The 25,936-nt window shown below is 29.4% G+C and overlaps 2 protein-coding genes across 25 annotated transcripts in view; one reads left to right on the top strand and one right to left on the bottom strand.

The window, feature by feature from the left end:
- Ugalt (UDP-galactose transporter) overlaps positions 1-7,055 on the bottom strand; it is a 75,902-nt gene extending 68,847 nt beyond the window's left edge. For 6 of the 24 annotated variants that reach the window (XM_075362689.1, XM_075362672.1, XM_075362678.1 and 3 more), the window contains exons 1-2: positions 6,954-7,054; positions 2,444-2,550 (exon numbers count right to left, since the gene is read on the bottom strand). Coding sequence is in view for 6 of the 24 variants with exons in the window: in XM_075362696.1 (XP_075218811.1) it covers positions 2,444-2,456 (13 nt within the window). In the remaining 18 variants the exon portion in view is untranslated. The other 18 variants (XM_075362698.1, XM_075362688.1, XM_075362677.1 and 15 more) reach the window with 13 other exon arrangements.
- A 7,041-nt stretch (positions 7,056-14,096) lies between these two features.
- Drp1 (dynamin related protein 1) overlaps positions 14,097-25,936 on the top strand; it is a 38,153-nt gene continuing 26,313 nt past the window's right edge. Inside the window, exons 1-4 of the mRNA XM_075362671.1 lie at positions 14,097-14,304; positions 16,223-16,367; positions 19,875-20,083; positions 24,539-24,749. Of these exons, the coding sequence (XP_075218786.1) occupies positions 14,203-14,304; positions 16,223-16,367; positions 19,875-20,083; positions 24,539-24,749 (667 nt within the window). The 5' untranslated portion in view covers positions 14,097-14,202. The remainder of the gene's footprint in view (positions 14,305-16,222; positions 16,368-19,874; positions 20,084-24,538; positions 24,750-25,936) is intronic.

Raw genomic sequence — 25,936 nt, 5'->3', positions numbered from 1 at the left:
ATAATATTTACTAACAATTTATGTAATATAATCTGCACAAAATAAAAAAAAAACATAAATTAGCAAAAAATACAATCTATAAAAATGGTATGTTTTACATTATCTTCTATTATAAAAGTAAATTGATTTTCCAATTTGTGATTAATTGGTTCAAAACGTGTTTTACTGTTTAGAACTTAATTAAAATAACTAATATTTTACGAACATAATAGTAAAATTACATAAACATACTGAAATAAAGAAGAGAGATATGGTTATCCAATGCCTAAAACGATGAAAAATCTCTCATTATTCCATCCAGTCTGAATTATGGTAGGTGTCACAAATAAAAAATGTCTGATCTTTACACAGTTGCTACCTGCTTAATGGAAAAACTGACATTTATGCCATATTAAGAGACAACTTGAATTTATATATGATAAAATCGCCTTATTAAAAGAACATACTCAGACAGCTGTATTTTGTCTTTATGCGTTCAATTAGTTGTTATATAACAAAGCAGTTTGTTGAAATACTGAGACTGCCTAGACACAAGTTTCTTTTATGAAAATGCTTTACTCACTTGTGTCTCAGTTTTTTTCATACTTATTTTTAAACAAACCTTTCTAGATTTTTTCTATCCTAAATTGAAAAATTTAACTGAAAAATTGGTTGATTAGAATCTCAGATGAAAGTGTTAAGATTACATTTTACTTGTCCCATTAACATTAACAATGCTATTAAAAAATGTGATCATGGATAACTGGCTTTATACTTTTACATAATATGTAATCCTCCTTCCTTTATGTTTATTATTTTTATATTTAAAAAAACATTAATTAGCAAGTTTTTGTATTTTTTTCTCCGTTTTCTTGTTAAGAATTTTTTTCTTGAAAAGAAAAAATGAAACTTCATATTTCTATTAAAAAAAAGTATTGTTTTTTTGTGTTTTTTATTATACTTTTATATAGGAATTAAATTCAATATTTTTTATAATGTTAGATGATTTTTTTTTTTCATTTTTATTTGTGAAATAAGATTATTATTATTTGCATTATTATAAAGAGTTGCAGTTTATTTCAAGAAAACTTGTAATAATAGAAAAAGTTTTCTGTATTTGCCCATATTTTCCAGAAGAGTTAGTACAATGTTCTATAACTCTATTAAAACATTAAATTAAAAAAAAATAGTTTACAGAGTAATTAAGTACACAATTCTATTTGCTGTTTAATTATTTAATAAAAAAGATATTTTTTTAATAGACATCAACAGAGTTTTCATTTTTCTTTTTATGCTATTTCAGTTCCTATTAAATGTAAAAGATTCTTTGCATTGGTCCACATGCTTTAACACCAATATTATTACATACATAATTTCAATAAAAATTGGGATGAAAAATGGGTTGTGAAGGAAAGAAGAATATCCACTAAAAAGTTATTGAGAATCTCTACCACTAATTAGGAAAATGTATAATCTCTTAATATTAAATCACAATATAGTGTAAACTTTATACTTTGCCATACAATTGTTTCACATGTATCTGTATGAAGTAACATAACAGTGCTCTTTTAAAACAGATTGCATTGATTCCTAGCAGTTTAATAGAAATTCTGTCCTTCATAACATTTGTTAAATTATGATAAAAGAAAAAATCTCATTTTTACAGAGCCAAAATAACATTTTCTAAAAAGAAGGCCACCAGAAAAAATAATTTTGATAATTTAACAGCATATAAAACTGTTTTAATATATAATGAATAATATTTTTATAAAACCTTTCAACAAAGAAAATTATGGAACACTGAAATCAGACTACCAGGAATACTAGTAAAATACAATAATAATTTTAAGTGTATTTTCCAACTGCAACAGATTTTCTTCACATGAACTGCAACTCACAATAATGTAGAAAAAAACAAGTTACAGTATATTATTACAATAGATTTTTTCCATAAAACCTTTTTACAAATGTTCAAAAAAAGCTTTTTTTGTAGCACACACTAAGGCAATTAATACTGCTAAATAAATGTAGTAGAGGCTCATTTATCTATAACATAACCTTAAATTAATTCTTTAATAATTGCTATTGTTTCAGTAATATTTACCACCTGCCTGAGCATCTACATCAACACTCTACGCCCATTTTTTATAAAGCAATTACATCAAAATTTAACTAGTACTCACTGCTAACAGAATCACAGCCTTAAACTACAGATCAGTAGGAACTACCCGTAATGACCATCCATAAGAATTAAATAAGCTACATACATTTAATTTTCTCTGCAATACATAAATAAAAACTCAAAATGGACTAGCTAAACCAAACTACCTGACAAACTAAATCTACAATCCATTTATAGTATACAAACTCAAAAAAACAATACAAATACAATAATTATACTACATAAATATCATAAACTGATTTAATTTTTTTTAAATAAATAATTACTAGATCAGATTCTTACCGTTCCGTTCCATAATTACCAAGTAAAAATAATACTTAAAAACCAATTCAGCACTTCACTTCAGTAAATTAGGCAATAATATTTGTTAAATTCAACCAAAGAATATTCTGCAATAAAAGATATAAATTATATAAAAGAATAGTACTCATTTTATACACTAAATAACAATACCTTATTAGATAATTTTTTAAGCTTTAAATGTAAATAGCAAAAAAGAAAACATTAATATCAGGAAAGGTATTAATACTACAGAATAACTATCATTAAGTTAAAATGATAGATATCTCTTTTAAAATGACCATGAATGAGTATATGATTGCTGCGTATACAAAAAAATAATCTCAAATATTTTTACTGTAAGACCAATCAATATTTAGGTACGGTGATCATAAATATGAGAGCAGTATTTAATGTATTGATAATCATACTTTCATATATAATACTCGATACTGCCTTGGGATCATCAAATAAGCATGTAGAAAGGAGGTTTATGAAACCAGTAGGTAATCTTTTAAAGATTTATAATCGATCTGCTTCCTTAATTATGAAGCAGTAACTGATAGTAGTATAAACACATTTTTGAAGAAATTTATACACTCATAATTAAGACAAGAAATAAAACAAGTAGATTTGTATAGACACTAATATCAATATTATTTCAATGTAAACAGTCCTGTATAGTGGCACAGTTTACTTATAAATTTATTTTTTTACAAAAAGCCTAAAACAGTATTTAATTAAAAAATATCATTTTTCCTTCCCAAAAGCACCTCAGGTAGTAGTAAATTTAGAATTAAGTTTAGGTTAAACATCTAACTGACCTATTTACTCAATTCAGTCACCAGGGAATGGTAAAAGAAACTGACTCAAAATATTTATCAAACCACATCTTACTAATTATTTTTAAAGTAACTACAAACAAATAAAAATAATAATAATAATAAGAAAATGAATATATAAGCACTTATTTCAAAACCCTATTGAAAGAAATATTTAATTGAAAAAATAAAAAATACAGTATAATTAATATTAAAAAAATTCTTAATTCTAGTTAGCAGTAACTAATAAATAATTTTCATTTGATTTTTGTTTGAATTGAACAAAACAGTACAAAACGTCACAAAAATAGAGATATATAAAAATATCACACAATTCATTTAATTTATGGCATAAAACATTTATAACTTAAAAGGATTATACCCACTTTATATTTTTTGGATCGCTTATTTCTTTTCAATCACCCTAAAATAGAATTACATGATAAAATTCTGGCGTTGTTTTTATAATGTGTACATAAGACTATTAAACTTATCAAAGTACCAAAAAAGTGTGTGTCTAAATAATGGGTCATAGGTCATCATGCCTGTGACACATCAATGACACATCTTACAGGCATGCAGTAAACTCTTATCATCACTGATTTTAGCAATTCAGTAAATGCCATATTAAAAGTAGAATTAAAAATGGTTACCTGAACAGTCAAATTTGGAGATTAGCTATTCTTTTTTTTTAAATCTTGGTATGACATATTTTACTATTTTAAATTTATTTTTACTCTTTTCTTCCATTATTTATTTGTTGGGTAAACTGAGCAGGTAGGTTGGAAATGTTCATCAGAGTTGTAACACAATTATTTATTTGTAATATTTATTTTTAAAGATAACTTTTTATAAATATCTTTAAATGTTTTTGAGAAAAGTTGCATGCAGATTTGGATTTACTTTACACTCTGCATAAAATAGATTTTTCTTCCAAGGTGCAAAAAATGTACTTGTTTATTACATGCATATTTTTTTTAATATATTATTTTAATGGAGAACAATCAAAAATGTATAATTATTAAGAACCATTAATTAATTACAAAAAGAATAAGTAAAATATTAAAAACAATATTTTAAAATGTTATGTTAAAATTAACTGGCAAAACAATTTTCATGTAATTTAAAACAGTCAGTATATAATCTTTAAATTGAATAAAATTTCACTTTGCAAAATGAAAGATTTTGTTTTCAATGAATCAAGTTTGAAGATTTATCTTACATTTAGCACAGTCAATTTTGTAAACACTTAACTTACAGTCAATATGACTACATGATATGTTTATTTAAAATTTTGTTCATGTTAAATTTATTTTAAATTAATAGCCAATATTAGCGTAGATTACTGAAATAAATTATTTAGATTACCCTATCTGCTGGACAAATATTTTTTTTCACTATATGAAATTTAGGTATTTAATATCCATTACATACATTTTAAAAATGGACCATGAAAATTCTTTGAATTAGCCTGAAATTCTGACATGGAATTGCCATCTGTATGTAAGTGAATTTTTCTACTTTGGCAATATGTTATACAGGAGGAAAGGATGGAAGCTACCCAAAGAAACACCATGTACAAAACTGCTACCCAAACTATGAACTGAATAATTTTCATTTTCATAACAAAACAATTTATTAGCCTTCATTCTCTCCAACAACCCACTTACTTGTATAATGCATAGAAGATAGGTTACACAGTTCATATCATGCCATAACTAAATACACAGTTTGTACATGCCCCTATACTGACGCATACTTAATATGAAAAACTAACAAAGTTTCAAATCTCTTTATGATTAAAATAGTGTAATAAGTTCATGCAATCAAAAACCTGCTTATAGTAACGCCTCATTATAAAATCTTTTAACTCCACACTCAGTTAGAATTCCACATTCATATTATTAATAATGTAACATAAATCTAATAATCCTTCAAATTAACACTACTTGTACTTAATAAACTTCAAATAAAAAATGTTTAGTAAATTCTACAGTTAGTCATCATTAAGGAATATTAGTATCTAGTTATTATGTAGATCAGCTCATCATTTAAGAAAAAGTAAATTAAAATTTTTTGTTTGGCTAACAATTTTGTTCGATTAGGCTCATAAAGTTAAATTTTTTTCCAATTTGAAGTATATTCTCTATTTTCTAGACATACTATGGGCACCACAAAAGAGCTTTAGGAAAATTTTGATTTTCTACTTACAGAACGCATAACATGTGAGGGACTCATTATTATTTGGTAAGTTTTCATCTTATCATATTGATATATATTTCTATAGAAAATATTTATAAGTTAACAGATGAATAACAGAAAGGGCCCAAAAGTCTTAATTATCATTTTATAAAATAAAATCCATGTACATAATCACATTAAGTAAAAATTCACACCACCATAAATAATGTAACAATCGCTCATAAAATCCATAAAATTAAACAATCTAAAACAAAATGCTACCAATAAACATATTTTCTTTATTGAATTTTAAAATTAAACAATGAGCATATTAAGAGGGAATATTTTATTTAAATAATTACTGCTTATAAGTTACAAATGTAAATAAATTAAAATCATTTTTATTCACAGACTGTAATTGATTTAAAGAATAGAAAATAATAGTACAATACAACTTAACTTGCTTAAAAATTAATAAAACTCGTAGTTAATTATTTCAAAAACAAATTATACCACAAATATTGAAATTATTAGTATAATAAAGCATACTGGAATCTGACTGATCATTGGGATACAGACTTTCACAATTTTCTAAAAATTCGTCAACATGATTAAAAAACACTATTCAACAATTGAGCCACAACATGAAAAAAGTATTTTTTTTTTTTTAAATTCCCCTAATTAATAAAAAAAATGAAGAGGGTATAAACGAAACCACTTTTTCTAGTTAAACATAATTTTGTTCAGGGAACATCTAAATCGTTCTAATTCGTATATATTCCCTATATAAATAAAAAATTACACAAAAGCAAAAGTTGGCTTTTTATAGCTATAATAAATTGTATTTCAAAAATTGTAAGTTTTTTCTAAAATCAGTTATGGTACACTATTTTAAAGTGAAAATAGTAAATCTATAATAGTGTCTGAACTAGATTCATTACACCTTTAAATCAACTACAATATAGTTTATTTTATAGTTAAAGTTATAAAAACTTTGTCTAGGTTTAAGGAGCTAGCTCGGACTCCGATAAAATAATTTATAACTTTCACTTTTAAATAAGTACTGTAATGAATTTTAAACGTTTTTCAATAAAAGTAAAAATCCAGAGCAATAAAAATTAATAACTATACAAAAGTGTATTACTTACAAATTTAACAAAACTCTTACTTTAACACCAACAAAAAATTCACAAAGGGCTGAAACAACAAGAATAAACTAACTGGAAGAACACAACCGAATAACATCAAAACTTACTTTGGAAAAGAATTAACTAGACGTTAACGGCTGTTCAACATAAATTATTACATACTACCTAAATTAACAAGTTATAATTCAAATATCTAAAAGTAATCATACAGTAAAACTTCAAATGGGGTGATTTTGCTTACGTCAAAATTCCAACCTGCAATTTAAAAGTAACGTTTAACTTTAACAAGCTTCATCAGAAAATAGAACAAACAACATACCACAGATCATCAAAGACAAAACTCATTAAAATAAAAAATATTACCTACAGCCTATATCATTCTTTAAAAATGAAAATAAAGTAGGTAAAGGTGTTTCATCACAAGACTTAAGAAGAGATCGTACATAAAATGAACATTCTCGTCAGCTGTATTTATTTGTTCTTCTGAAATCCGCGGGTAATTCAAATTACAATGTTGTCGCGAACATAACGGTTAGAATTTCATTATAAAGCGCTGATAGAATATTTTCAGGGCTTTTAAACTATTTTAAAATGATCTTCTTAATAGTTTTTATTGAAAAATCGCTACGATCTTATAGAGAACGAACAGGATTTAAGCAGTGATGGTGATGCAACGAAAATAATAATCAAAGTCAGCAAAAATTATTACAGAGTATTGTATTTTCAAGCATATTTATAATATTTTCTTCTTATGAAGAAGAGAGATAGAAAATATAGGAATTTATATTTTTATTACGAAATATATTCTACATGAATGAAATTATGAATTCATGGTGTTAAGACACACACTTTTTTCTTCTTATTAATTTATAGATACATAAACTGTCTTGTTCTTCTTACCTTTTGTAAAAGTAAATAAATTTGTATATTCAGCTAGCTTATTTTATCAGCTGATATTTTATATTAATAGTTCATTATTATTAATGCATTGTTCAGTCTAAATTTAGATCTCATTCTGTCTTGTACACTTTTATCAACAATGTAATATTCATTTAATATAACTCAAACTAAAACGTTAAACATGTAATGATCATTATGACTTATTAAAATATGTATTTAATCATCAACTGAATAATGTCTTATTTATTTCAAAATATGAACCAAAAAAGTTAATATATAGAGTAATTACACCTGAGGTATTTCACCGAAGCAGTTAGTTATTTGAACTCACAGAATCACAGTATGCGTAATGTAACCAGATGTTCTACTTTGAAGGAGACTGCCCTGCTTTAAGAGACTGTGTCCCACTGTCCTCAAGATTTAATGTGGGGTGCATAACTTTAGAGAACAATTCATCTATTCATCTATAAGATTCTATCAATGAAATAAAAATCTGAATGAACTAACTGTCTATGCATTTTCAATACAATTTCCTTCTATATTTCACTTTAGAAATTCAAATTATTTATTTGTATAAACCTGTGTTTCTTAAGCTCATAAGTGACTTTAAAAAATTATGTTTAGATTATTATTTAGATATAAAAATCTTCTAAAGGAGGATACCTGAACCTCAACATTTTTGTGGTTGGCTGACACCAGATCCACCCACTATATGTCCCAGAGTTATCCAACAACTATTTCAGCTTTCATAACTCTCTTCACACTAGGTACATTAACTTGTACTGGGATCTGACTACAAAATACTCAGTACACAACCAGTATATTTTATTCTAACAGAAGGCTATGCTGCCTCTCATAGCAGATGACTTGTTGCCATTAATGTTATTTGTTCAGACAGTATAAAATAAATCTAATATCCCTTTTTCTCAAGCAAATAAATTAACTTTACCCTACAGAAAAAATTTTTTTAATTTTCCTTTTTTATTTCTAAAAAGTATTAAATAATTACTATAATATTATTATTATTATTCCACACTTTCACAGCTTTTCCTTTTGCCGGTGACATTCCTTAAACTTGGAGTAATTTATACCAACGAGATTAGGCTTGCTATTGTTGACTAAGTGCCTTCCAGGCAACATGGCAGGTGTTAATTATCATGCTCCTTTGCATTAGCGTGTGGGTCTTCCACTGGATCTTCAGTTTTTCAAGACTGTTGTGCAAAGCAGTTGGTATTATTCCCTCTGCAGATATAATTATTGGGATTATATAAACTTCTTTTTGATTCCACATTTCTTTAATTTCCAAAGCAAGATCTGTATATTTCTGCAGCTTCTCATTGTGTTTAGTGTTGATATTGTTACTGGATGGGATGGCTACGTCTATTAGGTAAGTTACTTTTTCCATTTTATCAACTACTACTACATCTGGCTTATTACAGTTGATGGGTTTTGCTGTTACAATTCCCTGGTTCCAGAAAATTTTTGTGCTGTTGTTCTCCAAAAAGGAGGCTGGCTCATAAGTATAGTAGGGCCCTTTTTGAAGCTCTAACTTGTATCTATTGCAGAGTTCTATAAGTACAATTTTTGCCACATTGTTGTGCCTCCTGGTGTACTCTGTCGGAGCTAGAATCAGACAGCCTGTGATTATATTGGTCTATTGTTTCATTGTGTTGCATACATAGCCTACATTTTTTGTTGATATTTTCTTTAAGAATAACTTTCTTAAAATTTCTTGTTGCTACTACTTGATCCTGTATGCTACAAATAAACCGCTCCGTCTCAGAATGTAACTTTCCTTGCACAAGCCAATTATTTGAAGCTGCTTTGTCGACTCCTTCCTGCTCTAAACGGTGCCTATATCTCCCATGCAGCTCTTTTCTTCCCCAATCTAGAATTTTATCTGCTTTGCTCTCTTTCTTGTGTTCTACGTTGTTAGTCCTGCTGGCTAGGTTTAATGGTGTGTAGTTTTGGTCTGCCGCTATGATGGCTTGATAGAAGGGGTGTTGCCCCTGCTATGGAAGTAATCCCTTAAGTTTTCGTTCTGGCCGTAGCATAGATTTTTAATATCAAGTACTCCTCTTCCTCCTTGCTTTCTCGGGAGCATGAATCTTTCTTTTGATGAGTGGATGTGGTGGGACTTTTCTTGGTAAAATATTTTTCTAGTGAGTCTGTTCAACTCATCTAACTCTGCTTCACTGTATTTTATATCTAATGCATACGTAAGTACTGGCATTGCATATGTATTCACTGCCTTCACTTTATTTCCCCCATTAAGTTCCAATTTTAAAATTAATTTTAATCTCTTTTCATACATTTTCTTAAGTTTTTCCTTAATGACTTTGTGCTCCAATTTTATCGTTTGATCACATCCTAGATACTTGTTTACGTCCTACTCTTTCATTGCTTCTATGCTACACTGGGCCTGCAGGTCGTAATTCTGCGCCTGGTGGAACTTTCCCTTCATAATGGTGTTTATTTTGCTTTTACTAATTCCTAGCTCCATTTTAATATCTTTGCTGAACATTTCGACAAGTTTGAGCAGCTGCTACAGCTGATGTTCAGTCCCTCCATAAATCTTTAAATCGTCCATATAGAATAGGTGTGCCAGTTTGTAATTTCCTGCTTGCGATTTAATATTGTAACCATATCTTGCCTACTTTAGCATGCTTGAGAGCGGATTGATAGCCATACAGAACCAGAGCGGGCTCAGGGCGTCCCCTTGAAATATTCCTCTACTTACATTTATTGGTCCTCTTTGTATTTTTCTTGTTCCACTGTTTGTAATTAGTATCATGCTCCAAGCACTCAAGAACCATGCCTCAAGAACCTAATCGTCTTTTCATCAACTTGATAGGTTTCTAAGATCTTCGTCAGTCACAAGTGCGACACACTATCAAATGCCTTTTTGTAATCTATATATGCCATCCACAGATTTCTTTTAGTGTATGGGCTTGTTGCGTGGCTACCATATCTATGATTATTTGTTCTTTGCTCCTCCTCGCGGCTTTTGCACATCCGTTCTGCTCCAAATGGAGGACTTTGTTGGTTTCCAGGTGCTTGTATATTTTGTTGGCAATAATTGTTGTCAATAATTTATATGTTGTCTGAAGGCATGTTATGGGTCTACATTGAGCTGTGTCTTTTGTGTTATTACTTTTAGGTAAAAGGAATGTTATCCCCTCTGTTAACCACTTAGATGTATTCTCTGGATGCTCAATTATATCATTATATGCCTCTGCTAAGTTTGGATGTGCTACATCAAACTTTTTTAGCCAAAAGTTATGTACTTTATCCGATCCTGGCAACTTCCAATTCTGAACGTGCTTAACTGCTTCCCTCACATCATTGAGTGTGATGTTACTGTAACCCATTGTTTCGATATTCCTCCATTTTTCATCTTCTGCTTTTATCCAGACGGCATTTTTATTATGTTCTGTGCTACCCGACCAGATGTTTTTCCAAAATTCTTCCACTTTTTCTTGGGATGGTAGTTCAGAGTTGCTGTTTTTCTCCTCTGACAATTTCCGGTAAAACAATCTCTCATTTTGTTCAAAATTTTCATTTTCTTCTCTTCTTCTGTCTGACTTCTTATATCATCTCAATCGTGTTGTGAGGGCAGCTAGCTTTTGCTTTTTCATTTCTAATGCATAATTTGCACTTTTAAGTTTATACATGCAAGTTTGTACATTTTTTCCACCTCTCGTTTTATCCTTAATCTGACTTTTCCTTGCCTGTACGCTTCCAATTTTCCGACCTCTTTCCATATCTTTTCTATTTTATTTTCAAGCCTTTGCTGCTAAGGTGGGTTAACATTTTTGTTTCGCAAGTTTGGTGTTGTTAATATTTTTTGCAAGTTGCTTCTTACAACAGCTACCGCCCCACTGTAGATTAAGTCATTTATTTCTTCTAAACTTATTCTATTAGTTTCTGCCACTTCTGTTATTTCTGAGATTTTATGTTCGATTTCTTTATTTACCATGTGTATTAGTGTAGAGGTATTCTTTTGATATACCAATTTAGGTCGTTGAGGGGGTGCCAGTACATTGTATTCCATTAGGGATCTTTGGAATTCTTCTCTTACTCCTTACACCGAGTCATTTTGATTTATATTTCTCAGTATATTCTGTGGATACTGCTGACTAGCATTTGTGGCACGATCACTTATTGCATTCTCATTATCACTGGTGTTATCATCAACAATATTTGATGTTAGCCTTCCCAGTTCTTGTGCTATTAGTTGATCTTACTCACTTCTTTGATCCAATACTTCTCTGACTTCATTCTTTATTTTCTCTAACGTGTAAATAATAATAATAATAATAATTATTATTATTATTTTAATTAAGCAATAAAAATTAATTATACAAAAAGATTGCTTTAAATCAACAAAACTTTAACAACTGTTTAAATCTGTAAAAATTATAAAATTTTAAGCCATGTCTTAAAGAAAAAATCTGCCTCAAGTATTGAATAATGTAAGACCTTAATCCTTTATTTATGGAATTTTATATTATGTTCTTTAACATTCTATTTTTATTAAATAATTGTTCAATAAATGATAATCTATACTATTATACAAAGAGGAAGAGGGTTTTTGTTTGTTCAGGATAAACAAAAAACTACTCAATTGCAACCAAATTTTTACACATGTTTCTTGGCATAAGTGAAAAGATTTTTAGATATATTTCATCTCAAAAAATAATATATGTATGTAGTAGTGCATATTTTCCGGTTGAAGCACAAACTTAAATGAATTGTGAACTGTGAGTCTCTGTCACTGTGTAAGCTGGATTTGAATTGAATGATTCGAATCAATCAAATGAATAATATTACAAAAATAATAGAATTAGATTTACATTAAATAAAATAATGTTAAATAAATTTAAAAGATTTCTGTTTAACAATAATGAGCTTCCGCTGAGGACTCCGTGTGAGGCTAGAGTGGTGAGGTATGCGAACACCTCATGGGAGGCTAGACCAATCATCACCATCAACTGGTAACAAATGGGGTGCCCCTGTTGTGCTGTTTTGGGAGATGCAATAAGGTACTCTTATAAATATCTCTGCAATCAATTGTACAATTTTCAAAATTCAAATTGGGTATTTGTTAGCAGATTGAATGCTAACCTTTGCATGCATCAGGTACACTCTCAATCTAACAGATCATGATTATTTGGAAATGTTATCTAAAAATGCAAAACTATATATTAAAATGTGTAAATAATTAATAATTTGTTACGGTGCTGCACTTCTCATTCAAGCTGCTAGGTGGCGAGCCACTAAATTTTCATGCTCCTTTCTTACAGTGAGCCACTCCCAAGATATCTTTCAGTAGAGGTATTTTCAATAGAGGTCTTAATGAAACTGAAGACATTATATTGTGAGTGACTCATAATCAACATCAAGCAAAAACTATTCAAGATAAATTGATGAAAGTTTATATACATGTTTTCTTACGGTGCAACTGCATACTAAGAAAGGATTTTTGAAATTCCAAGTTTAAAGGGGTAAAGTGGAATAACAATGAATTTACCATTTTTTTTTAATTTCTCAGTAATAAATGAAGATATCAGTTTTTTTTGTGTGATCTTCATATGAATATCTAAAGACCAATTTCTAGATTTTTTGAAATTCTGAGTTTCAAGGACTAAAATTATTTTTTTAATTTTTTTGAAGCCCTGCTATTTTTTTTAATTTCTCAGTATCAAATGAAGTAATCAATCAGATTTTTGGTGAGTGTAATCTTCATGTGAATAAACCAATTTCTAGATTTTTGAAATTCAACCTTGAAAGGGGGTGAAAAAAGATAAAAAATATTTTGAACAATGATTGTAAATTTTCTCAATCCTAACTAAACTTTTCTCAGTAGATTTGGACTTGCAAATACTTTTCTGATAAATATTTAAAAACCATTTTCAGCTTTTTTTGAATTCCAGTTTTCCTAAGGGGTGTAAAGGTACATGGCGCTGTGTCTTAACCAAGACAGCCACTGCCACCCTTTCTGTATGTACGACTGGCTGCAACTGCCTCCAGTTACTTGACTAAAAAACATAAAATAAAAAGGTTTGACCCTTACGGGAAATGCAAGTAACGTTATAGTGTAGACGAAGCTGGGGCGGGGGCTACTAGGTAATAATTGTTGAAGTTAAAGAAGCAAAAGTTTATTTTTAATTACCAGTGTTCTCCAAATGCATAAATGTTAGAGCAAAATAAATACTAACTTACCATATTATAGCATACATTGATTAATCTGAATATTAATTACAAAAATATTATTGATAATTTAAATAATTTTTTTGATTTGTCTCATTTGGGCAATTTGATTTTTAAAAATAATTTTCATATATATTTTTCCAGGATGTTGAATTTTCAATTTGAATTACGCGGGTTTTAAAATGTTGACATGTTTAAAAAATTAATTATATGAATTAGGAGAGTATTTTCTTTTCTTGAATGACTTATTTTTCCGAGTAATAGATTTTTTTCCATTTAAACAACTACACTAAAACAGATTCGTTTCAAAGTAAAGTTTGTCTTGAAATGAAATATATATTTATATCGATTTTAACAGACTAATAATCGAATCAGCTGGTTCGGAGCCAGTCGTCCATTTGTAGGGCTTGCAGCCGTTAAGGCCGTTTAACTATTTGATTTTATTTTCAAAATTGGCAGTGTAATTATATTTTTAAGATTGAATTAAAGTTTCCTAAAAATGGAAGCTTTGATTCCTGTTATCAATAAATTGCAAGATGTATTCAACACAGTTGGCACAGATGCAATTCAGTTACCTCAAATAATAGTTGTTGGTACACAGGTTAGTGCAAATCTTGTGACCGTTTTTTTTTGTCTCTTAGTAGTAGGTATTATGGAAATATTATATTAATCTATTGACTAAACTGTAAAGCACATTAATAAGTGAAATTGAAGTTGTGTAAATCGTGCTTCACTTTTACAGATAACTAAAATATTTGCTTGCCTAACCTGTACTTTGGAATTTTTATATCTTTTTTGTTGTTGTTAGGAATTGACTAATTTTCTCTTTTATTGATATGCCAGTATTTAATGGAGTAGAACAATCGCTTCGTTAGTATTATTTGTTTTAATACTTTCTAAAGAAAAGTGATGATTAGGAAAATTAACATTCATAATTTTAGTTCTAGATTTGGCCTAGTCACTTCAATTTTGTGCTTATTTTCTTTGAAATGTTAGAACTCCTTTGTAACTTGATTGTTACATGCAATTTTTTGTTTATTCTTTATGCAGCTCCTTACTCATGTTGGAATATTTGTATTCCACTTTTTTGTTGTAATAGTTCAGTAATAAAATATTTGTTAGTTTTATTGGATGAAGTTAGCTTAAAGGACGTATGTTTTATGAACTCATTCTCTTTAATATTTTAGTTGTGTAAACTTACATTATAAAATGTACTTTAAATACTGTAATTATGAAGAGATTGTTAAAAATGAATGCATCTTAGTTTAGCATCATTAAATTATTTTTTTAAATATAGAAAATAATTTTTATGCATAGTGAATTTCCTTCTCTGTCTTCTTCTAAGTTATCTTATTTTAGGATTGGTTTCCTTTTTTGTTTTGCTTTAAAATTATTGATGTATATATCATATATTTATCATTAAAGGATATAATTTTTTTATTAATTAATATTCACCAGAGTAAACTGTAATATTTTCTCAAAAAGTTACATATGTAAATCTGAAGTGTATTTTATCCACGATCTTGTCAGTTTGAATCGCCAAATTTAATAATTCATTAATAATATTGCACTAAAGAAAATCTTAGTTTCATTCATTATACATGAGATCGCTATATTTAGCCTACCAAGTAATAATTCAAGAAGTAGTAGTGTTTAATACTAGCACGCATTCTTGGGGGAAGGAAGGAGTAAAATAATTTCCTGCTTCCTACCTTGCTGTCAAATATACTACTTACCTGCATTCCAAGTTGAAATGAAGTTGATGTTCAGTTCAAATGAATAATATGATTTTTTGATTCTATTAATCACAAGAACCATTTACACCATTATTATTTTGAGAAAGTAATTCTGGTGCCTCTTTTACATCAGCAGGTACTTTAGAATTTTCACAGCTAACTACTAAGATGTTTGATAGGTAGTGTAAAGAAGTATTGTTATGAGTGCCAGCAATCAAGATCTATTCAAACAGAATAGTCAAGATTTTCAAAAACCTATATTATTAAAAAATGTATATGTTATTAATGCTTAAATTGTTGAAATTCTGTTGTTGAGATTGTTCACTATGAGCAGCTCTAGATAGTTTTTATAATAAATTATATAATGGAGTAGTAAATATGCGCATATGTATGTGCACATGCATAGCATATAAACAAAATAAATATGTTAAACATTTTTTTCTTTTAAGTATTTTAATATAATATCATGAACACGTGTTTTCAAACTAAAGATTTAACTATGAAGGTATGCATTTTAATAATTGTTGAAGAAGAAGTAATGATTTTTTTATATTAGTAGTTATATTAAAAAAAGTAATTCTGTAAATTAATACATCTTGTTTTTGCATTCAGTGTTTCTCATGGTTTGGGGATATGACATTCAGATTACTGAATGTACCATCAAATATTCTGTGTTCTAATTTGAAGCAGCATTGTGTTAAAGAAGCATTAACAAATTAAAATGTTACTGAATATGGTACTTTTATTTCTAGACTATAACATTTTTGTGAAATGTTTTTTTAGAGTTCAGGAAAAAGTTCTGTGATCGAAAGCCTGGTTGGGAGATCATTTCTGCCTCGAGGGACTGGAATTGTTACAAGATGTCCCTTGATACTTCAGCTTGTATATTGCCCTAAGGATGATAGAGATAGAAGAACTGCTGATGAAGGTATTTAGTAGATTTTAGAGATGATAGCAGTTGATAGAAAAGCTTTAATTTTTTAACCTTTTTTTTCTGAATCAATTATTATAGTAAAATTATCGATAAATAACTTTAAAATCTTTGTATTATCTTGAAATACTTAACATATTGATTGTATACAACCTTCTGCCATATGTTTTTGTATGGAACACTGTTCCATAATCAATTTTTTGGTTTAAAGACATTTTCACTGTACTACTTTGAATGTAAGTCTTACTTTTATTTATGAATTTTCTTTTTAAAATTCACATGTATCTTAAGTTTGATTGTACAAGGATGAATCAAATATAAATGGTAATTTAAAAAAAAAAAAATTATTGATTAATAATTTACACAATTAATACATTCATCATTTCTCCATATAGTCTCCTGCACAATCTACACACTTTTGCCAATGATGTAGAAGCTTGAATATTTCTTGTTCATAAAAAGTTTGAGGACAAGTTGTCAACCAATTGCGTATGTGCTCCCCGACATCTTCATTGTTTTCGATTCATTTCCCTCCAAGCAATTCTTTCAAGGGTACAAACAAAAAATAGTCACAGGGAGACAAATCTGGACTGTATGGAGGGTGGTTGAGGGTTTCCCAGTGCATTTTTTTCCAATTTATCCTTTGCCAAAATCGCAGTGTGCAGCCTGGTGTTGTCATGGAGAAGGATGATATCTCTGTTGGGCATACCCCATTTTTTGTTTCAATAGGTGACTTTTGTTGACTGTAGAAGCTGGCAATAGTAAGCCACATTCACCGTTCATTGATTGTGGAGAAAATCAATGAGTAAAACTCCCCATAGTCAAAAAAATTGTTGCAAGAACTTTTCTGGCTGACAGATGAGTTTTAGCCTTCACTGGGCAGCCCTCATTCTTCCTTCGCCCATCCTTATTTGCCATTTTTGACTTCGGAGTGTAATGATTGACCCATGTTTCATCACATGTGACAATGCGTCTCAAAAATTCACCACCTTGTCGAAATAGATTAAGACGTCTCGTAGATCTCCACTGTTTTTGATTTTTTATCAACAACCTTGGAACCCATCGAGCACTAATTTTTCTAAAGCCAAGATAATCAGTGATAATTGATTGAGCACTCCCATAGCTGATACCCACTTCTGATGCGATTTCTTCAACACTGAACCGGCGATCACCTTCGATAAACTCTCAAATGAAACGGATGTTGTCCAGCTCTGAGATTTGACCTTGGGCGTCAATCATGACTTTCATTTTCTGCACTTTCTCGCCTGCCGTTAAATTTTCTTACCCATGTATACACTTGGTTCTGGGACAGTGAAGTGTTCCCAAACTGTACCTTTAAATGATTTAAAATTTCCACAGGTTTAACACCTTCATTAGTTAAAAAATTTATGATTATACCTTGTGCAGCAGACGATGGAACCTCTTGCTCACTTATGGTTGTATTGACGACAGAACAAAGCGAAGGAGTTAACCTAGCTGGTTCCCCCTCTCTTAACACACCAAACATTAACCACCCACTCTCCCATCCAGCACTGAAGTGCTTGCTGTGTAGAATAGCAAGATTGCTATTTATATTTGATTCACCCTTGTAGCTTGTAAACTAACTCTTAAAGTTCTGAAGTTTCATCAGAGTGCAAGGAAAGATATTGTTTATCTATGGTTTTTATTATATGAGTTGCTATATTCATAATATTTAATACAGTGGGTATACATTTATTCTCTTTTTTCTATGTATTTTTGGAGTCATCTGTCATTTAATTAGATAGGTGCATTGTGTGATTCTGCTTTTGATATCTGTATTATACTTCATCCATTGTTTTTAATTCTTCTGTCTAAATAAAAACATTCTCCCACTACTGTTATACTGTTGTTAAAATGATATTTAATTCCTCATTCTGATTTCACTCGGATTTCACTACCTTTGTTTTAGTACATATGCACTGTGCACTCTTGTTTTAAACATACATAATACTATACTTTTGCCACATTGTTCTACCTAATTTGATTATTTTTATTTATTTTTTGTAGTAGAAACACTTTTTTTGTATCTAATCCAAAATTTAAAATACAAGTTATTTAATGCTCTTTTTAAGTCAAGAACAATGTTTTGGTAAAATATAAGCTCAACAGTAACTGAAGATATTATGCATTGTTGATAGAGGGTGAACACTAAGTTATTTTCTTATAAAATAATTTTTTACTCTGAAATCTGTACTAGATTTGCATTGCTGTGTTAGCATGGTCATTAATTCATTAGTATTACACATGCGTCTTTACTAGATTTGTAGTGTGTGCAAAATAGCTTTATTTTTTTAACGTTTATGTTCTTACACTAAGCTCTAGTATTAATCAGTATTATTTATGAAATGAAACTGAATAGAACTGCTGTGTTGTGCAAAAACTTTGTTTATATTAACTACCTTGTTTGAAACAAGGTTCAGAAACATTTGTTAGGCATTGCTTAATAAAAACAACCATGTTGTAACTACTAGTTGGAATATAAAAAATCACTAAAGTAATTGTAGTGTGGGTTTTTTAAAGCTTGGAAAGATTTTCAAGAAAACTTGACTATTTAATTACTTGTAAATTCTTGTCTCTTGTGTAGTAGTTTTTTTGTTACCTCATATATGCCTAATTTAATATCGGTAGGCGAACACAGTGGCAACTCAGATGTGAGCTGATGCACAGTATATGGACGTGCTGATACAAGCATCACTACCGCCATGCGGATGACCGCGCAGTTCTCTCACCATAGAGGCGCTGCAGCCCCACCACTCTCAGGTTCCAATAAAAGAGCATGCACGAGAGTGAATTTCCAATTCATCGTCGACCACCACCTGGAGAAGACCAAGAAGAAGAAGACAGAAGAAGTTCCCTGGCTGGCTAAATGTGGGACCTCACAGTGGATGCCAACATCCCCACCGGAGCAGCATGCCTGGGTGGCCCGCCGAGGAGCCTCTGGACACGGATGTTACCTTCTCACTCCAGCTCCAGCTCACTGGGCTTCAATCGCCCTGGCTGGTAGACTCGGCAGCAGGAGCCGGCTCAGTCTGGGATCGCTCAGGGAGAACCGCCTCAGCCACGCTGGTGAAGGATGACTGATGCCAACCCGATACTGCAGAGCTGTGGGGGTCACCACTGCCTTGCTGTAGTGGGGACCCAACTGCCGCTGAGGGAAAGCCCAGTTGGATTTCAATGGATGAGCCATAACTCCCTGACTCCGCCAGAGACCAGCTTACTGACCCAACAGCTGTTCTCAGAGCTAATGCAAAAAACGGCCCTTTTCAGGGCCACCACAAGATTATGAATTACGTGCCGTTGAAGCCATTTGGCGACAGTTTACATGGCAATATCTTATGGGAATACTTTGATAAAATACCTGCATTCTATGTTGCAATTTCAAAAGCTGTTCATAAAACCTGAAAAAAGGAAAACATTGCTATTTTTAAAATGACTCCTAAGCCTAGTCTTTGATTTGTATTTTAAACTTTTTTTTTTGTTTAGGTACATTAAATTTAGAAGAATGGGGTCAGTTTCTTCACACAAAAGGAAAAGTATATACAGATTTCAATGAAATACGGAATGAAATAGAACTGGAAACAAATAGAATGGCTGGCCATAATAAAGGAATTTGTTCAGAGCCAATTGTATTAAAAATTTATTCTACTAGTGTTTTAAACCTTACATTAGTTGACCTTCCAGGACTTACAAAGGTAAGAAGTATTTTATGATCAGTTACAGTCAGTTCTGGTGAGTGTTTATCTTGTATAGCAAAGTTTATGTTTTTTTTTTTTTTTATTTTAAATTAACTATAATTATATAAAGTAACATTTATATATTTTTTAGTTAATTATTTATTTAAAAAAAAAATATATATGTATATAATGTAATGTAATCAACTTAAGCCACCCAATTACAGAAATAAGAAAATTCTTACCTTATTTTTTGTTTTTATTTTCTTTATAATTTTTATGATAGTACTTTTGCTGGATCCCGCATCATCAGTTGTATATAACATTTGTATACAATTACATATTAAACACAAAATCTTAAGAGATTAAAATTACAAATGCAAAGGCACATGAAGTCATTAAGTATATAAGATAAAAACATATAATAACCTGTATTTGGCTAGCCAAATACAGGTTGTTGTATGTTAGAAGTTGTTCTTGTAGAAGTGAGAACCGTTTTCATTCACAGATATCTCATAAATGTAAAACACCTATTTCTATCTTCAAGTTAGTTCGATTTCACTTAAAATATATTTAGCTTAAAACATAACATGAACTAACACTAATCTTAAAATAAAATAGATTTCTAAAATTTTTAAAAATAATTACTGCTGTTTTCTGCTTTAATAACTTTCTCGTGGAACTTCCGTTTTCAATAATATTTTTAGCAATTAATATATTCTGTCACAAATTATCGCTGTTTATATGAACTGCGAATTCTTCTAGCCATGCGAGCATACCTAATGCTTCTCCAAAATTCTTAATTTTGTTTTATGTATCCTCTTCTTTTTCTTCTTTTGTTTTTTCGTTATTCTTGCTGTTTTCAGACAAAATAATTTCATCAACAGATTGGAATCCTTTGATCAGTAGATCATTGTCAGAAGCCACTTATTCCTGAGCACAGACTGATTTACCACTTTCTTGCAATAAAATTTCAACTTCATACAATACTGTTGTTCAAGTATTGGGAACATTTTCATCAGTCTCCATGCAGTAACCAGCTTCTTTAAATATATTTCTAAGACAGCTACTTGTAATTCATCTTTGAGACAATTTTGCTCAGTAAAACTAAAAAAAAAAAAACCAGTTTCAGCACAATTGCCAATATCCTTTGGTTCTTAACCCGCAGTTATTTTTATTTTTCCATTTGCTGACAGTTACATTGACTACATCTTTACTCTCACCTGAAATTTGATTAGCATGAAATTTCTCTAGCCATTCATTAGAAGCAGTGAATGTAATAACTCCTAGCTTAGCTGCAATTTCTTTCACCTGTTATTGCAGGAAATCAGAAATCAGAAGAATTTTTTGATATTGCATTCGTGAACCATTTAAAGAAAATGGAATTTCTTCATTTTTGTTTCTTGTCTACCGTCGGTGATTAGCATTCCTTTCAATCATTCTTCCTTGATTTTGTCTTTATTTTTTATAATGTTGTAAATTTGTGTTTTTCAACTTTTCACAGAATTCTTTCATGTTTGTTTTAGAAATTAAATTGATAACCTCTATTTTAAACACAATGTATTTTTTATTGACTTAATTAATAGCAAAATTTGAAAAAAAGAGAAGCACGTGCTCAATTAAAACTAAAATAGGTTACAATATTTATAGCAGTAAATTAAACTAAAAATAAAGGAATATATTTAAACTCTAAACAGACATCAAACAATCAAAACAAGAAATTAGAAACAATAAACACTCTTGAAAAAGTTAAAATTATTACTGATTCCAGTCATGTTCATGGCTCTGAATAAAACTATTCTCAATTGATATGTATAGAAACTCTGAGAAATGATTAGCTTGATAAAATACTACACATGGATAAGCTGTTATCTGCTACTGTACTTATTAAGTCAAGTCGGCTTATAGGCCAGAAGTTAAAACTATAAATGTGATGGCATATTTTTTCTAAACAGCAAATAGTCACCTACTGTATTTATTATTTTATTAATTATTTTATAAATCAAGGTTTGTGTACAATCTGTTTTTTAATCACTTTATTTTATTACAGGCTATTCCATTTTTTTGTTTCCTTTCCGTCTTAGGATAAATTTAACATGTGAAATTAAAAATAAAATCCATGTTTCTTTTCCTTTTCTATATTATGGAGTTTTCCATCTTGAAGAGATTAATCTCTATTAAAATAAATCAGGACTTGGGAAACTGTATGTTTTGAGGAAGTTTTAGTTTTTTAAGAGGTTCTGTTTTACAGAGGTTTCACTGTTTATTTAACAAAAATTAATTAAGTGATTGATCTATATCATTTTACTAAAGAAATTTAAGTAAAAGTCTGTGATTAGATGCATCTGTTTAATAACTTTTTGAAGATCAGTATTCTAACCTTTATGTACTTTATATCTTATCAGAGTGACATTTTTTGAACAAAAAATTGATCAGATTTCAAATTTACACAAACAAGAATTTTTTATTACCATTTGTTTTTTCTGCTAACATTTGTTTTCAACAAATATTCCAATCTTTCCAATCTTGGTAAAAACTCATTTCATATGGTACACATTTTCAAACACGTTAAGGCCATTCCTGATGATTCTAAATTTTTTATTGTTATAGTCTTCATTGTCTACAGGTCACCTGCTTAGGTTTTTGAAGTTATCACTTTGTTGATAATATCTAGTGTCAAGATTTTCTGCAACAGTTTTTATTATAAAATTCTGTCTAATAAGTTGTGTTTTATATCAGATTTTACTAGGTTACTCTGGATTTGTTACATAACACTTCCAAAATTAAATAAGAAAATTTTGAATCTTTGGTTTTGTTATTTTTGGAAAAAGCTTTAGTTTTAAAGTTAGCTTTTTAAAACTCGTGAAATTATGCACAAACTCATACTCATACACACTTAGATAACTCGGTGATATAGTCTTTTAATGTTGCTTTGGATAAACTTGCATTATCATCACTTAATTTTAAAATTTTAATTATTTCTTTTACAGTGATGAAATTTTATTTCTTATTTGTCCCTGATCTATAGATTGCAGTTGTGATGTACTTAGTGTAAAATGAGACACTTCAGTGGAATCCAAACAGAATTCTACTTAATGTGCTTGTTTAGTAGAATTATTAACAGACCAATTTAACACTTAGGCTGCACTTATTTTAATTCTACTCTGTATGTAGATAATGGTTCTTTTAATTATGTAGTACACGAATTCAAAATCCACCAACTTTGCAAAATTATGAACTTGTAATTTTTTATACTGAAACTGTTGGTGGGAAAAAATTGTCATATAAATGATAATATTTTTTTAAAAAAAGGAAAATAGGTAATTTAGTGAAAAAATTTTTTTTTGAGGTGGTAGCGACTGTTGTGATCATTAGCTGCTAGTAAACGCAACAAATAGAAATTACATTGTTTAACTTTGAGATTACACTGGAACCAGTTTATTAAACAATTTTCTGAAATTCATTCTACTTCCCATGTTTCAGTTTGTTGGATGCTACTTCTTGAGATGTTCCAGGTATTGTTAAAAAATCAGTGTGTATGAGTATGCAGTTAATCTTCTTATCTAGGATCCATATGTACAATTTTTATTAGTATTATTATTTAATACTAAAAAGTACCTTGTTCATTATGAATTAGAGGAATGATGTTTGTCATGTTTATTAAATATCACTTCAGGTAATAATGTGGTAACTTGAGTTTGTTTAATGTGCCCATTTTGCTGTTAGTCAGCAAAACTGTTATGCTTGTCTGGTTAGTATATTTTGGATCTTTTTATTGTCTTCATTTCTAAATATATTATATTTAGAAAAAATTATATGCAGTCCTGTTTCTCTCTCATTCGTCATTCTCTCTTTGCGCTTGTGTGTGTGTGTATGTATGTGCATGCATGCACGTGTGTGTATGTATGATGTCTGTAATATTGGGATGGAAATTATACTTCTACTATTATATTTCTAGACTTCCTAAGTAGTTACTATGTTATTTGTGTTATATATAGTAAGTAATAATATATTCCTAAATAAGCAATAAGTATACTTATCACTTACTTAAATACTATTTATCACATAGATAAGTTGGACTTTTACAAGCACAGTATGTTCAGTTTATCTCTGTCTAATCATTCAATATACTCTTCAAAATAAAGTTTGAGTTGTATGCCCGGATAGTCTATAAGTAACATTAACTAAAAATATTTGACTTTTTTGTCTGTTATGCCTCATTCTATTACTTTCATTTTGATGTGAATTTTGGGGTTTTTATGTAAAAAACTGTTCTTCCTATTTATAGGACATTAATGCTTCCTAAAACAACACTTTTTTTGTCAAATTCACTTAAAAATTTTTGTTTTGACTTTAAAAAACTTCAAGTTGCAAAAGGTATACTGTAATTTTTAGTGGATTAGTGATACACATCTCAGAATTGAGGACATGATGTTAAGGCTTAGTTTACAAGTGATCAGGAATTTAATTTTTTAGGTGCCAGTTGGAGATCAACCAGATGATATTGAACAACAGATTCGTAGAATGGTACTGAAATTCATAAGTAATCCAAATTCAATAATATTAGCAGTGGTGACTGCTAATACTGATATGGCTACTAGTGAAAGCTTGAAAATTGCTAGAGATGTAGATACTGATGGAAGGAGAACTTTAGCAGTTGTTACTAAACTGGATCTAATGGATGCTGGTACATACAAAAATATATATTTAATTATTGTAGATAATTTTATTAAAGCAGCTTAATAGTGTAGTGTTCAGTTATTTATACAACTAGGTATAAGATTTGACATTCTATAGAAGACTTATATTTGTTGGATCCATGAAATCTCCTCTTTCATTTGTAGCGATTATTCTCTTGTTCTTATCCCAAAAAAAGGTTTGTTTCTATAAACTATAGCAACCATTTCTGATTGAATCATTGCCTTTGTCCATTTTTAGAAAACATTTTAACTTTCAATAAATGTTTTCTACACTGACATTCCAACTAAGATCATGATTTAACCTAATTCCAGACACTTTCAATTTACCACCATTTTTAAGCACCAAATGTACATCAGATTGTCATATAAATTCCATGTTGATAATGTGCTCCTTGATTCTTTAAATTCAATCCAAAGAAATAGGGCCAGAGATACATATAAATAGTGATTACCCAGTAAATGTCATTGTGGTGTTTGTAAACTGGTAGATCCCTTATAATTAAATTTTCTAAACTACTGTTCATGTACATGACTTTTAAATATTTCTATTCATTTTAAGGAAGTAATATACAAATAAATAAACTGTATGACTCTGAAGTGCTTCTTTAAAAAAAATACAGCAGGAAACAAAACAATACTCATTAAATTCAAATGAAGGTAAATCAGCTGTTAAATCAGTTCACAACAGTGCTGCTCTGTATGAAAATAGAAATAACTCTAGTCGTTGACTTGCGTTGTATCATTGTATTACCATGAAAAGCACATTTTGAAAAAAATTACTCATGCTGTTTCTATGCTCATCGATTCATTTATTTAAGAGCTTGTTGATCTGATTGATTGTTATGTGATATTCAAAATTTCATTTAAAAAATATTATTAATTAATATAAATAACACATTTTATGTAAATGGATTTACTATGTTGAAAGAGAATAAATTTTATTATATGTTTCATTTCTAATTCTCGGTTACATAAACAGTTGCATATAACTTTACATGATTGTTTATCCACATCTTTATCCCTTTTGCCAATAATTATTGTGAAAAAAGGCCATAAAATTTATCATATGGTAAATTTATTTCCATTGCTATTATAATTAACATAAATGTGCCTTCGGTAATGTTTTTAAAATATTTACCATGAAAATGCTGATTAAGAAAATTTATTCTATTAA

This window comes from Lycorma delicatula, chromosome 4 (assembly GCF_047948215.1).
Source record: "Lycorma delicatula isolate Av1 chromosome 4, ASM4794821v1, whole genome shotgun sequence".
Taxonomy (NCBI): Eukaryota; Metazoa; Arthropoda; class Insecta; order Hemiptera; family Fulgoridae; genus Lycorma; species Lycorma delicatula.
The sequence above is the reverse complement of the archived record's forward strand: the minus strand, read 5'-3'. Positions and strand labels throughout refer to the sequence as shown.